Source organism: Xiphophorus couchianus, chromosome 23, assembly GCF_001444195.1.
Source record: "Xiphophorus couchianus chromosome 23, X_couchianus-1.0, whole genome shotgun sequence".
NCBI classification, from domain to species: Eukaryota; Metazoa; Chordata; class Actinopteri; order Cyprinodontiformes; family Poeciliidae; genus Xiphophorus; species Xiphophorus couchianus.
This window is the reverse complement of record NC_040250.1, coordinates 5,732,703-5,747,305: the sequence shown is the minus strand read 5'-3', so window position 1 is coordinate 5,747,305 and position 14,603 is coordinate 5,732,703. Positions and strand designations below refer to the sequence as shown.

General features: G+C 38.8%; 1 protein-coding gene across 1 annotated transcript in view; it reads right to left on the bottom strand.

Moving 5' to 3' along the window:
- fat2 (FAT atypical cadherin 2) overlaps window positions 1-14,603 on the bottom strand; it is a 97,880-nt gene that overhangs the window by 41,360 nt on the left and 41,917 nt on the right. Inside the window, exons 7-15 of the mRNA XM_028009662.1 lie at window positions 14,073-14,212; window positions 13,543-13,605; window positions 12,338-12,550; window positions 11,675-11,885; window positions 7,458-11,125; window positions 6,586-6,982; window positions 3,813-4,012; window positions 2,944-3,097; window positions 2,217-2,450 (exon numbers count right to left, since the gene is read on the bottom strand). Of these exons, the coding sequence (XP_027865463.1) occupies window positions 2,217-2,450; window positions 2,944-3,097; window positions 3,813-4,012; window positions 6,586-6,982; window positions 7,458-11,125; window positions 11,675-11,885; window positions 12,338-12,550; window positions 13,543-13,605; window positions 14,073-14,212 (5,280 nt within the window). The remainder of the gene's footprint in view (window positions 1-2,216; window positions 2,451-2,943; window positions 3,098-3,812; window positions 4,013-6,585; window positions 6,983-7,457; window positions 11,126-11,674; window positions 11,886-12,337; window positions 12,551-13,542; window positions 13,606-14,072; window positions 14,213-14,603) is intronic.

Below are 14,603 nucleotides of genomic sequence, written 5' to 3'. Positions count from 1 at the left end.
CTCAAACTGCAAACAGACAAACACATCTGTGCAGACTGGGCTCTGCTACAAGTTTTTAAAGAAGAAAACTTTTTCTTTAGGTTCCCCTGCGGTATTAACTCTGTATGTACCAAAATGGTGTCAATTACTTTTTTAGTAACAACATAAACTATGCATGAATCGTCATCTTTATTAACAGGAAAAACAACATTGAGTGGCCCCCACAATATTGCAGTATAAGAAAACTAGAGAACACACACTGTGAGGGTGAGAAGTTCTCTTGTAATTTGATCTTGGAGAGAGAGAGGGAGAGAGGGAGAGAGAGAGGAAAAAATCTAGAATAAACACTATTTGCTACTTCACCCACATGCTGTGAGTTCCTTTCCACTGAGGGTGGTCTTACCACATCTGTATGCTGCCATCAACTTTTTTACCTTGGTACAAATAACCGACTGGTACATGCCTATTGGCCACATACTACTGAGAGGATTTTTTTGCATATTGACCATTTGAAACTGGATATGGAAACTAAATCTAAAAATGGAAAGAGGTCTCTTAATTTCAAAATAAAGCAAAAGAAAACAAAAAAATTTTTTCCCAAAATAAAAATTACAATTTAAAATGTGTGACACAAAATGTGTGTTGTAATCATTAAACTTCAGGATATAAGAATGTTTTGGTGTTTCAAAAAGAGAAAAATTAGACTCTTGCCTTTTCAACCACTCTTTCAACTGAAATGAAAAACTGAAACTTTCTTTCACTGTTGATTAAAAACAAGCCAGTAGGTATTCGAGGTCCTTTGTGTGATCATCAGCAGCTATTTCCATGAACCTTAGATAATCTCCTTATCTACTCATTGTCTGTCAAGGCACCTTACAGAAGCAAAATATCCTGTGAATATCATCTTCTGGATAAGAGTGGTGATTGCAGTTTTAACTGATTGTACAAGACAGTAAAAATCTGTAGATGCAACATATAGATGCATGATTATGTCCCTACTTTCCACTTTGTAACAAACACAACCAGTTTACACTGATGGGAAGGGACCGAACCATAGATATTTATTCTTCAGAAGACAGTTTTTCTTTACATGCCCATATTTAGTATTTAGAGTTTAGTATAGAGTATTTCCCTTTATAGTCAAATCTTCTATGTTTTTTACAATAACTATTTTTACTGTTCACTATAAAATATAAAGTAGTAGGGAGCTTTCCATTTGAATGTGGCTCAAAGTGAAATAACAGTCAGAGGTTTTTCTACAGCTAACTGAAGATATATCAACAGTGACATTCGGTGCAGTAGCAGATGCCAATTACCTTGAAAGCAGCTGCAAGTGCAACTAAACACTGGTTTTTGGTTGACTGAAGAGCTCAAGCTTCCTGTTCGAGTTGCAAATCTCAAGTGATGATTTAAACTTGTTTGTACGTTGAATTTAGCACTCAGAACAAGATTAAGTGATTGACTTAAAATAAACTATCTACATACCTCCTCCACCCCTCAAAAAAAAAAAAAGAACACACACATACGCACACACACCCCATTGGGTTTATCTGCAAACAACCCATAAAACAGTGTTATGCATCAATATGTTTGGTTGTTACACCGATTAAAGAGTTGGCTACGCTCAGCAAATTATGATTTTCCACAGACTGAGAGTTGGTACTGAAAACACAATGAAGTGCCAGCTGACAGCAGGAAAGAAGAACACTGTTAAAAACAAACAAGGGTGTAAAAAATTTGATTAAGTGATAAATGAACTAAATTTATACAACTCAAAGCACTTTATACTAAAGCTCCAGTTATCCATTTAAACTCAATAATAGGCACACATTCATGCACCGGTACACAAATCAACAGACAACTTGGGGTTAAGTGCCCTCCCTGGGGCACGTCGACATGTGGCAGAAGGACGTTTGAAACAAACTTACAATTTTCAGATTTTCAGCTCATGAGGTTAAGCGTTAAGAGAGTTAAATCTCTGTGCGGACAGCTGGAATGACATAATGTATCAAGGGGGAGTTTTGGAAGAATTAACTCTGTTGCAAATGGATTAGCATGTCATTATGTTTGGGATCAGCAAAAACATGCTTACACACATACATGTTCTAGACTTACAAAGCCAGGCTTGTGATACCAGGCCAAATGTTTTACCTCAGCATGTTGGGACCTGAGGCACACAATACATTGTTCTCACAGAGCTGAAAACCTCCCATTTCTAAACGTCAGCAGTTGCTCACCTGTGTCCGGGTCCTTGGCGTATATGACAGCGATCGGCGTGCGAACAGTAGTGTTGTCGAACACAGTGACCTCGTAGTGGCTGGAGGAGAAGAGGGGCGGGTTGTCGTTCATGTCCTGGATCATCAGCAGGATGTCGGCCTGACAGGATCGACCACCGCCATCAGTCGCCTTCGTCACCAGGTTGAACTCCGAATACGTCTCACGGTCCAAAACGGCCAGAGTGAACAGCTCACCTGAGGGCAGGTGAATTCAGAAATAGTTAATCACCAAACAACATCACAATTTTATATGTGTATAAAAAAATATTTTATTCTTATGGAAATTGAAATATGTTTATCTACAGTACTACAGTGCAATTGGCATTTATCTTTAAAAGAGTTTCTCACAATTTAGGTAATAGTACAGTGGAAAAAGTTTGGGAACACATCGTAAAATGTAAATTTGTGACCTCCAATACATTTTCTTATTATTTTACAGTGAAAGGGATGATTGTTCTCAGAAGGACTTAACAAAATGAAAACCGTCTGGTTCATCTGTAAAATCAGGAGCATAAATTTTAGGTGAGGATAAATGTTATGGCAGAATGAAAGGAATTGATGTCAGTGATCTGCTGGACACAATTGCTTTGGCTCCTATTTGCTCATTACAGCTGCAGATTGTTGATGTTATCACCATCCCAGGCACAGTGAGAGTGCCTATTTTCACCCCAAACAGACGCCATCATACCTGTTCTCGGATCCAGATGGAACTTATCTGCATCTGGACCGTGCAGTGTGTACGAAATTGCGCCATTTGCTCCCACATCTGGATCCGAAGCTGAAACTTTGAGAACAAACATCCTAGGTGGCGCGTTCTCCATCACCCCCTCTGTGTACACCAGCTAGAGACAGAGGATGAGAAAAATAATCAGGTCGCGCTGAGATGATGACATGCTGCCACAGTGTTTACGAGCTTCAATCATTTCAGAAGTTTTTAGCAGGCAGCTGAAAATTTTTATTTTCAATAAATTAGACTCATTTGTCAGATTAAAAGTATCCTTTAAAAACTGACAACCTTTAAGCAGGTATTGAACATGCTTTTAGTGTTCTTAACACATCCATCATAATTAATTAAAATGAATTATTAATTTTAATAATTAACTTTACTAAAATTTGTATTGATGTTTGGGTTTGACCAATAGCTTGGAATAAAACTTATATGGGTCTCCAGTACTTTTTAAAGCACTCTGTGGCAGCTATATAAATATTTTTTCTCTTACTTTCCTGTATACGAAGGGAAAAATGTACCTCCCCTTGTATGAGACGACATTCAATGTAAAATAAGACTTTTAAAACACTATTTTAAAGATTATAGTTTAAAATTCAACTTTTAAATTGTCCTTGGCATCTTTTATGAACATTTAGTGCAATAGTGCAAGTACTGCTGTAGAAACAGCACTCCTCCTTTGTAATCCCAGTGAAAGAAGATCCTAACAATAAATCTGGGACTGCCTAACCATTCAGTAGATCCTAGAAGTGAAGCAAATTTACTGAGAGGATCAACAAAGTATCTGAGAAGCAACAGCTTTATGTCAGTGATGCTGTGAAACGACTCACCTGTTCACAAACTGGACTGTTGTCGTTGCTGTCCAAAACATGAACATCAACAGTAACCGGAGCCTCAAACTTCCCATCAGTGGCAGTCACCCGCAATGTGTATCGGCCTATGGTCTCTCGGTCCAGGTTTTCCTTTACAATCAGACCCCACTGACCTTCATCCAACTGGACGATGGCAAACTGGCCCAATGGGTCTCCGTCTGCAAGAGAAAAAAAAAAAAGAAGCTGCGTCATGTTTTTGAATCTGACCAATCGATTGTCATTGCAGCTGAAAATATTTTGAGATTCTCCAGTTGTTTCATATCTGCTACTGTCCTGCTAATGTTGTTTGAGATTGATTTTTTTTCTACATTACACTTGCAATCTTAGATTCTGTAACTGATTTTGTCTGTTTCCTCATAATGACACACACACACCTTGTCGGACATTGATGTGTGCTGGCAAGGGCTGAATTAAGGGTTTCTTACAAAAACAAAAGGTATAACCTCAAGAAAGAAACTGTCTCAAGCTGCCATTCAGGTATTGCAATTAAATTGTTTAGCTGTACCACAAGTTTTCTTTGGCAGAGATAAGACGATAAGTGGATTCTGTTCCCCAAACACCAATATTAATTACCCCCGAGCTATAATTTATGCTGATTTTAATTTATAATGTTGACATTAGAATGGAAATACCACAAATTAAGTTGATATTCTCTCAGTTTTTACGGGAACATACATTTAATTTCCTTTTTTTTGTTACATTTTTAGGTAAAAGTTGTGTTTTTACAACAAAATGTAGAAAGTGTATTTGCCGTTGAAGCCTTAACAATAATAAAAAGTCAAATCAAAGCTTGAATTTAGAAAATATGTATATACACTCACTAGCCGATATCCAGTTTTACATCTTTGTGGCTTTTGCATGTTTTTTGTGTAAATTTATAAGCAGTGATATATTCTGAGCTTCCCCTTTGATTTTTCAAATAATCACCTTCAAAAGTAAAATATCTGCCAACATAAAACAAGCCATGTTACATATTACTTACTGAAATGAAGAATGAGTAGACGTAAAGAAGCATTTTGCAAACATTTTTTTTTGTTTTGATTTTTCTTATATTCCGTTGTTGTTTGTGGCTGGGAAATTAATAATTTTGACAGGAACTGCTTCCAAATGTAAAGAAAACAAAAAATATTCATGAATTGTGGAAATAAACAGATGCTGGGTAGATTTTTCTTTAAATTTAAATAACCTAATTGTTCCTACGACATTTCACATGGGTTGGTTTGTTCTTCCAATATGAACATGAACTGAGAGATAAAGGGAGTTGTATAACTCTCACATATATTTTAAGGTCCATCCATCCATCCATTTTCTGTTCACCCTTGTCCCTAATGGGGTCGGGAGGGTTGCTGGTGCCCATCTCCAGCTACGTTCCGGGCGAGAGGCGGGGTACACCCTGGACAGGTCGCCAGTCTGTCGCAGGGCAACACAGAGACATACAGGACAAACAACCATGCACACACACACTCACACCTAGGGAGAATTTAGAGAAACCAATTGACCTAACAGTCATGTTTTTGGACTGTGGGAGGAAGCCGGAGTACCCGGAGAGAACCCACGCATGCACAGGGAGAACATGCAAACTCCATGCAGAAAGACCCCGGCCGGGAATCGAACCCAGGACCTTCTTGCTGCAAGGCAACAGTGCTACCAACTGCGCCACTGTGCAGCCCTATGTTAAGGTCTTTAAAGTTATTTTTATAATCTGCTAATATGTGACTTTGCACCAGCACGAGGTCAGTTGGCCTAATTTGGGATAGGGGTCATAATGTCTTATATTTCAGCTGACCCAACTGGGGAGTAGAACCGAGATCGAAATGTACGATGATTACAACATAAAAAGTCAAGTTACATAAAATCATTGAAGGAAAAAAAGATTTGTTTTAGTAAAATATCTCCATTATTCATCAAAATACTGGACAAAATAAACTAAAATGAATATAAAAAAATAGTGATATCAAATGGCAACTTTAAAGGCACAAAGTGATAACCCTAAGGTGTAACATGAAGGATGGAAGCAAAGAAACATAAATCTAACTTAGCTGTTAAAAGAATGAGAATATGAGTATACAATTCACTGTTTTTGTTATGAGGTAAGACATTAAGTATTATTGATAAAACATTAACAAAGAAAAAAAAAACTCATTTTAGTACTATTAGTACTATTGTCTTAAGACAAAACAAAGAAAAAACATTTGCCTTGCGAACTGGAAATCAACAGTGAAAATAATAAATTCTTATTGATTTAGAATAAGACAAACCTTAAGTAAATTAACACAGTGTGTGGGCGGTTTTATTTATTAATTTTTTTGTGACAACTGAGAGTTTACCTGAGCCAAACCCTTCGATTGTAAATAATTCCAGCACAAACTCTCATCTCTGTGTCAGAGCTCCTTCAGAGAAGTTTAACTGTCTTGGATTTGCATTAATTCAAGGCTCTGTTTGTGTTGTTAGCTGCAGGGCATCCAGTTGGTATTCCTGTTTTGCCACACTGCTCCACTTTGGGATTAATTGGAGGTGGAATAATGTGACTCAGTTGAGGGTGATTAACACAGATTTTCATTTTGCCTTATTAATGTCTTTATAAATTCCACAGTGCAGCAGATCTTCAAAGCAAAAAAATGATTTCACTGATGAAAACATTTATGCTTGCTTGAACAGATAACCACATTCCACAGTGCAGTGGCATGCAAAAACCTATTGGCCAAGCAAACTATGAGTCAGATATACAAACCTGTGATATAACATGTCACCAAGCGGTTCTCTAGGGACACGTCAGCATCTGTGGTCGTCATTGAAACAATTGGCTCAAATGGGGTGGCATTCTCCACCACTGAACCGTGGTATACATATTCCGTGAATTTCGGCGCGTTGTCATTCTCGTCTGTCACCATCACCTCCACGAGGACGCTGGACGATAGCTTGACATCTCCTCCATGATCTGTGGCAACCACATTGAACTTGTAGACTCTGAGAGTCTCACAGTCTGTTTCCCGTAGAGTGGTGATCCAGCCGCTTTCTCCTTCAATGGCAAACACCTCATTGATGTCAATCTCGGTGTCATCAGGCAGCGCCTCCAAGCTGTAGGTAACCATGCCATTGGTGTCTGTGTCTGGATCATTGGCTGTCACCTAGAGGTCACAGACCCATTAGCATATTTTGTGCAGAAATCTATTGTGGCATGGATGGTAAAACACTTCTGTGGAGGTTAAAGTAAATGCTAAGACCTCTAGGTGCCAGATGCTGGCACAATAAACAAACAAAGAAAAAAACAATAACTTTCAAAGATAGCTACATTGACTGGATATCTAAACATTTATTTGAATGTCTTTTAAAAAGTTTTTTCAAGGATAAAGTTGTTTCCTAGACCTTTATTCACACACAGTTTTCTCAAGATTCCTTATAATCTGTGCAGATATATTATAAAGAAAAGGTATATCTATGTTCAGTTTACGTATAAGCAGTAGACATGCAAATGTCTCAGAGTACTAGACACCATTTTACGCTTCTCTGTTCAGCAAGAACTTTGGCATTTCCCTGGTCTATTAAATGCATTCAATACATTGGAAGAAGTAAACCTATAAAAGAAAGCCTAATTTGTCTCACCTGAATAACAGTGGTTCCAGCAGGCATATTTTCTGCCAGGAAGGCTCTATATGGGCTTGCATCAAACATGGGCTGGTTATCGTTCACATCCTGAACCTGGATGCTGACAGAGACCAGCGATGCAACGTCTGTCCCGTTATGGTTCCCCTGAGCAATCACATCTATCTGGTACCACTTTGTCTTTTCATGGTCTATGGTCTTCTGTAGTAGCAGAGTGCCACTTTCCTGGTCCAAGCTGAAAACTTTGTCTTTATTGCTTTCCACAGTATTCCCATTGACCAGACTGTAAATGAGTGGCATGTCAGAGTCGGCCCTCACTGATCCAATCTCCGACCCGATGGGAAAATCCTCTGCAGCAGAGAAGGTGTAGAGTGGTTCTGAGAATTTTGGCAGGGGAACCTCTGGAGGAACCACCTTTAGCTGAACAGGGACAGTGGAGTTATAAAAAGGGAGGCTGCCGTCACGAGCTTTCACTTTAAAGTTAAAGATCTTGTTCTCCATTCCAACCAGACTCTCTTTAACACTGACAACTCCTGTGAAAGGGTTGATTTCGATGATGTCTTCTACAACTTCCTCAGCTTCATCCACAGTGTAGGTCACGTCTGCATTTTTACCATCATCAGCATCATAAGCCATAATCTGAATGACAGGAGAGCCTTTATTTACAGTCGATTGAATTGAAACTTGGTATTCTGATGCTTTGAATTGAGGCACATTGTCATTCTCATCTGTGAGAATAATTTTGACTGTGCAAAAGGCCACTTTTCCACCACCATCCTTTGCCATCACTTTTATTGCTATCACTTTCTGGGTGGGGTTTTCTCTGTCAAGCGGTTGAGTTGTAACAATCTGACCGTCTTCGAGGATGGCAAATTTCTCATCAGCAAGTTTGTTGATGATGGTGTAGTCCACACTTCCGTATGGCCCGTCATCGGGATCAATAGCTGCCAGTCGGATAACACGAGTTCCCGCTTCTGCATTTTCAGCCAGCTCTGCCTCATAGATGCTCTTTTTGAAGTAAGGACTGTGCCTGTTGCTGTTAATCATGTCAATACTAACTGGGGCAGTTTTCTGAAACACTCCATCAGATACAGCCACAGTCAAGTTGTAGTAAGGATCTAGATTCCTCTTGCAAACGTTGGAAAAGGAGATGATCCCTGAGGATTCATTGATGTTGAAGTATCGATCTTTGTTACCTGAAATTATTTTGTACTTGAGATTATTGAGGTCTTCAGAGTCAGGATCTGAAGCTTGAATTTTAATGACAATGTGGCCACATTTGGCCATTTCATCTAAAGTAGCTTCATACTGAGAACTGACAAAATCAGGAGGATTGTCATTGACATCAGTGACATTTACAAAAACCATCACTTCACTACTGAGAGGAACAGTCCCATTGTCAATGGCTTTGATTTTCAGATTAAACTGTTCAATGTCTTCATGATCCAGAACCTGTTTTGTGATAATCAATCCAGTTTTAGGATTGATCTCAAAGAAATCAGTTTCATTTCCCTCAGTTTTGACAATCCAGTAGGTCAAATCTTGATTTCTGCCAGAGTCTTTGTCCGTCGCATTGAGTTGAATCACAGAGGTGCCGACTGGAAGCCCTTCGGCAATGTTCACACTGTAAGTTAGCTGTGGGAAAAGTGGTGGATTATCATTCACATCCTCCACTACAATTTCAATAGACGCCTCTGAGAACACTCCAGTAACAGAGTCAGTAGCTCGAACTGTCAAGAAATGCATTGTCTGGCTCTCATAGTCCAGAGGATTGGTTATGGTCAGAACTCCAGTCTTAAAATCAATGTGAAAATGCTTTGAAGCATTTTCCTCCTCAAGATTGTAGATGAGCCGATATCCCTCAGGGTTTCTGGCCTGAACATGCAGAATGGTGGTGAATGGGGGAACATTTTCAGGAACTCTCAGTGGATAAAGAAGAGTCTGAAAAACTGGATTGGTTCTGTTCCTTACTTGAATAGTGAGCTGAGCAGTGGTGCTATGACTTGGCAGGCCATCATCTGAAGCCACAACAGTCAACATGTACTTATTCAGGGCTTCAAAATCAAGAGGTCTTTGAAGGGATACATCACCCACATCTGGATCTATCCTGAAAAGGTCAAAATCCTCCTCCAGAGAGTACATGATCGATCCATTTTCACCCAGATCTTTATCAATGGCAGTTGCTTGGTACAAAACATCTCCTGGCTCGGAGTCTTCAGAAATCATCATTGAAAAAGGCAAATTTAGAAACTGTGGAGAATTGTCATTAACATCATCTATAAAAATTTTGACTTGAGCTGTTGCTGTTCTGGGTGGGGTTCTGGTGTCTTCAACTTTTACCACTATGTCATAAATGTCTTGTTCCTCTCTGTCAAAAGGAATGCCGGTGGTTTCAAGAACCCCTGACATTTGGGAAATAGTAAACCTTCCCACGGGGTTGATGACAGAGTATAAAAGAGGCTCATTCAGGTAGCATCCTGAGACTTTTAGTGCTGCCAAAGTTTTCACTGTATTTAGGTTTTCTGCAATGCTTGCTGAGTAAATTTTATGCTGAAATTCTAGATCGCTTGGCATCAGCTCAGTTACATTTATGTTGACAGTGGCCGAATCTTTAAAGAGACCATCTGAAGCTCTGACAGTCAGCTGGTAAAATGACCTGAACTCGGACACGTTGCTCACAGTAATGACTCCTGTATTGGGATCAATTGAGAAGGCATTGTGAAGATTTCCCTCAGAGATGCTGTATGAGACTGCTGAATCTCCATCATGGGCCATGACACGTACAACCTCAGTATCTCTGACGGCTGGGACAATGATAGATGACTCATAAACTGAGGCGGTGAATTGTGGCGCGCAGTCATTAAGGTCCAGGACACGTACAGTGACCTTGGCAGGCTCTGCTGCGTACAGTGATGGTTCCCCGGAGTCCTTCACCTGTACTGTGAAGTGATATTCAGCTTTGGCTTCAAAGTCAAGTGGTGCAATTAAAGAGATGGTACCCATACTTGGGTCAATCTTGAAAACTTTCAGCACTTCAGGTTCAAGGATCAGATATGTCAGCAGAGAATTTGAATCTCGATCTGCATCAAATGCCTGAACGACCAGCGGTGCACTTCTTTTCCCCATCACTATGCTGTTTATAGGAGCTGATTCACTGATTTGACCCAAGTACTCCTTCTGCTGAAATACAGGAGCGTTATCATTCTCATCCATCACATAGATATGGACTAGAGTCTTGGAGATGGCTCCAGCTGTTGTGGAAGCTGTAACTTTGAGCTTGTAGGACTCCCAGGTTTCAAAATCAAGATATCTTTTGGTGGAAATCAAGCCAGTGTAGGGGTTGATATAAAATGTGTCATTTAAGTTTCCACTCTCTATACCATAATGCACTGCAGATGGGCAGGAGGCTGAGATGGTGACCACTGGAGTGCTGGGAGCTCTTAGTTCACTGACCTCTGTTAAATATTCATCCGCAGGGAAGATGGGTGGTGTTTGATCAGAAATGCGGATGTGGATGTGGACAGAGCAGAGGTCAGAACGTTGAGGGAAACCCTGATCATTGGCTTTTACTGTTAGGTGGAATTGGTCCTGCGGCTGAAGGTCCAGGGGTTTGGAAACGCTGATGGAGCCCAGCTCAGGATCAATGGAGAAGATGTTATCAATATTACCTGCAGGGAGGTAAGACATATTATTTTACACATAAAAAAACTTCCTAATTTTAGATTTTGATGATTAAGTCATTTTTATATAAAAATAGGTACAGAAAAAAAACTATTTACTTCATTTTTCAAGGTGTTCAGTGATAACAATATTATCTCATTGATTCTTCTGTTGTCTTTTAAACCTTAAAAACTTTTCTGGGAGCAGTGACATTTATCTCACACCAGTGGTCATTTTTAACTTCACATGTGAGAATTTGAGATAAGACAATTACAAAGATGGATGTTGTTTGCTGTATAAAACACTAAAACAACAATGTGTTCGATTGCAGCAGCTGGCATTGAAGCATCATTCTCTGTCTCAAACATTCCCAGGATCTTTGATTACTCGTGATCCGCCATAATCCCAAACAACCCAGTGTGAAAGATTTAAAGACTGCAGATGCAACATAGACAGCTCCCAGGAGTGAGTTTGTATAGCTAAATGAATGTGAAGCAGCGTTCAGGTGAAAAGAAGCAAGCACAGATAAAATATAAAAATAAGCCTGGGCAACTCACCAGAGTGCAGCGAGTAGCTGATGTCTGCATTGCTCCCCATGTCCTTGTCTAGGGCCTTCACTCGGACAACCTCAGAGCCCGCAGGGGCCAGATTAGAGATGCTAGCTTCATAACGGGGGCTGAGGAAAGCTGGAGAGTGGTCATTACAGTCCTCCACATGAATCACCACCTTTGCAAAATTTTTCTTCATTGGAATCTCCTGGTCACGCACCTGAAGAAGAGAGTTAATATTGCATCATGTGAAGAGGTTAAAGGCCCCTACATTTCCAAACCAAACACTGTAGCAAGGTTTTATAGAAAAAAATAAAATAAAATTAAGAGGTTGTCATTCATTATAGCAGAAATAAATTCTTTGTTTTGCTATTTTTTTAAATATTTTTATTAAGCTCCACATTTTCTTAAACAAAATCTTTAGTGTTTAAATATTTCTGTTTTTTTTAATACCTGGTATATTTTATCAAACATAAGTTATTTTAACAATGAATAGCTATTGTTGTTTTGCAACAAATACAGAAAATTAAATTATAAAAACAAAATGTTAACATAATCATACATTTTGCCAACTAAATCCCACCAGTACATCAGTACACCAGTACACCATCAGTACAAAATTCAAAAAGTCTTATTTTTAAAGCTTTTTGTCATTACAGAATAAATGGTTACCATAATAATGAGTGTATGAATAGAGATCTCCTCGAAGTCCAGCTTCTCTGTCATCACCAGAATGCCATTCTTTGGATCCAGGTGAAAGAACTTGGTGCTGTCCGGATGAAGGCTGCTGTGGATGGAGAACACCAGGTTGCTGTTGGTGTCATCGTCCTTAGCGTTGATCTGCAGGATGTCCTTCCACAGGGACGTGTCTTCAGGAACCCTCACCTTAAGGACAAGAGCAGATAATCACAGAGCAGTGTGAAAAAACTTACTGTGTTTTGATTCTTGATGGTTCTTATAAAGAAGTAAGGTAAAAAGGGAGTAGAGCTGAAGAGGAATATCAAGCTAAAAGAGTCAGCTCATCTGCAGATAGAGAAATAACAGTGTTGTAAAGTTGTCAGAAAACATAGAAAATAGCTTTTTAAAACCTTTACTTGCCGTCTCAAAGACATACCCAGGTTATTCATATTTCTTCATCTTAAATTCAAGAACCAAATGCTTTATAAGGCCTCAGTTTTTCAAATTTTCTTAAGCAATTGAGGAAAGAGCACAAAAAGAGAACTTTTCTTCTTTTTCACATGATTAAATATCAACCAAACTGCATGACAAAAAGCAGCAAATTATACACATTTAGCAAATCACAAAATATCCACAAAACATCTTTTTATGGAAGTCTAACAGAAACTTCTTCAGTTTTTATACAGATATTGGGTGAAAAGCTGCTGTAGTGAATCTGCCTCTTTTTTATTTTCTGTATTAAATAGTATTTTTTAACCTGGAGTAAAGCCTGTCTTAAACAGTGATCTCTTTCAGTTTTTCATCTCTTTCTGGATCTATCCACAAAGATCCTGTGCTTAAGGGCACAACTGAGAATCTAACACATTTCAGATTTCTGTAAGGAAATCCGCCAAAGCAGGTCATAGCCTTTCTGGATGAAATGTAGACAGGAATTTCAGCTTAAAATAATACTATTTACATCAAGCTTTTGAAAGAATAACACATCATCAATTTTGGTTTTCTTTAACGTTTGCTTTTACTTATATTCTTTAGAAGACATTTCAACATCAATGGTTGTCTAAACTTGTATTTTATTCAATTTCTGCTGACACGTCTCTACTGGTGCTTTACATCTGCTTGCATCTCAACATCCCCATTATTAGCACTCATGCATGACCTTTGGAGGATCATTTTCTGTATGATTAAATATCAACTCTCACCTCATACAGCGGTTTCAGGAAGACGGGTCGATGTTCATTCATGTCCAACACACGGATGTTGGCCTGCAGATTGGAAACAGGATTGAAAAATGAAAGAAGAAAAAACATGAAAGACCCATCACCTGCATCACTTGATCAGCTGCTAAATATTTATGAAATTAAGGTATCAAGACATATTCAACCTTTGTTTGTTAGTTTGCACCACCATAACTTAAAAATAGAGGTAAAACAACCTTATAATGTAAAAATCATGTAAAAATATCTCATTTGATCAAACAGAAATATCAGTGCAACTGTCTTTTTTGTTTACAGATGTAAGAGGAGAAAGGAAAAGTGTTTGCTATGGCTTAAAACAGGCAGAGCAGACAATATAGAAAATTTCAGTTTTCATATAATACCATGCTTCAGATGTCTTTGATCTGGGCAGATCAAAGTAAAAGTTAAAAAATTTTTATGGCTGCGGGTGAAAATAATAAGAACCTTCGGAGCTTGGTTTGCTTTTAAGTTAAATTTTTAAAATATTTTCTAACCTGCGTGGTGGCGCTACGGTGGCCATCTGTGACTTCTACCGTCAGGTTGTAGTTGGAGCGACGAGCGGCATTGAGTTTTCTGGCGATTGAGATTGTTCCTACGTTCCTTTGGATGTCAAAGTCTTTGTCTTCATCACCACCTAAGAAACAAGGAAAAGCAACAAAACTTAAAGGCAGAGCCATCCATCCGTTGGTATAAGAATGGCCATGGTTTCGTAGTGAAACACTGCTGTTCTGATGCAGGTGTTAATTTGGTCTCAGCCATGGTTTAGACATTGTCAAGCACAACAACAGACATAAAAATGACACTGGAAGAGATATGAGATGTTTTGCAGATTTACACCATGTTCCAAATTATTATGCAAATTGGATTTAAGTGTCATAAAGATAACATTTTTTGTTGCGCTATTAAATTTATAGATGGTATTGTATGTCAGGGCTCTTTGAATCACTATCATTTATTTCAGAGAGCTGGGTTGATTAGCTTGTCTGGTGAGCTCAATTAAAGGAGATCTACTTAAGGATGTGCCA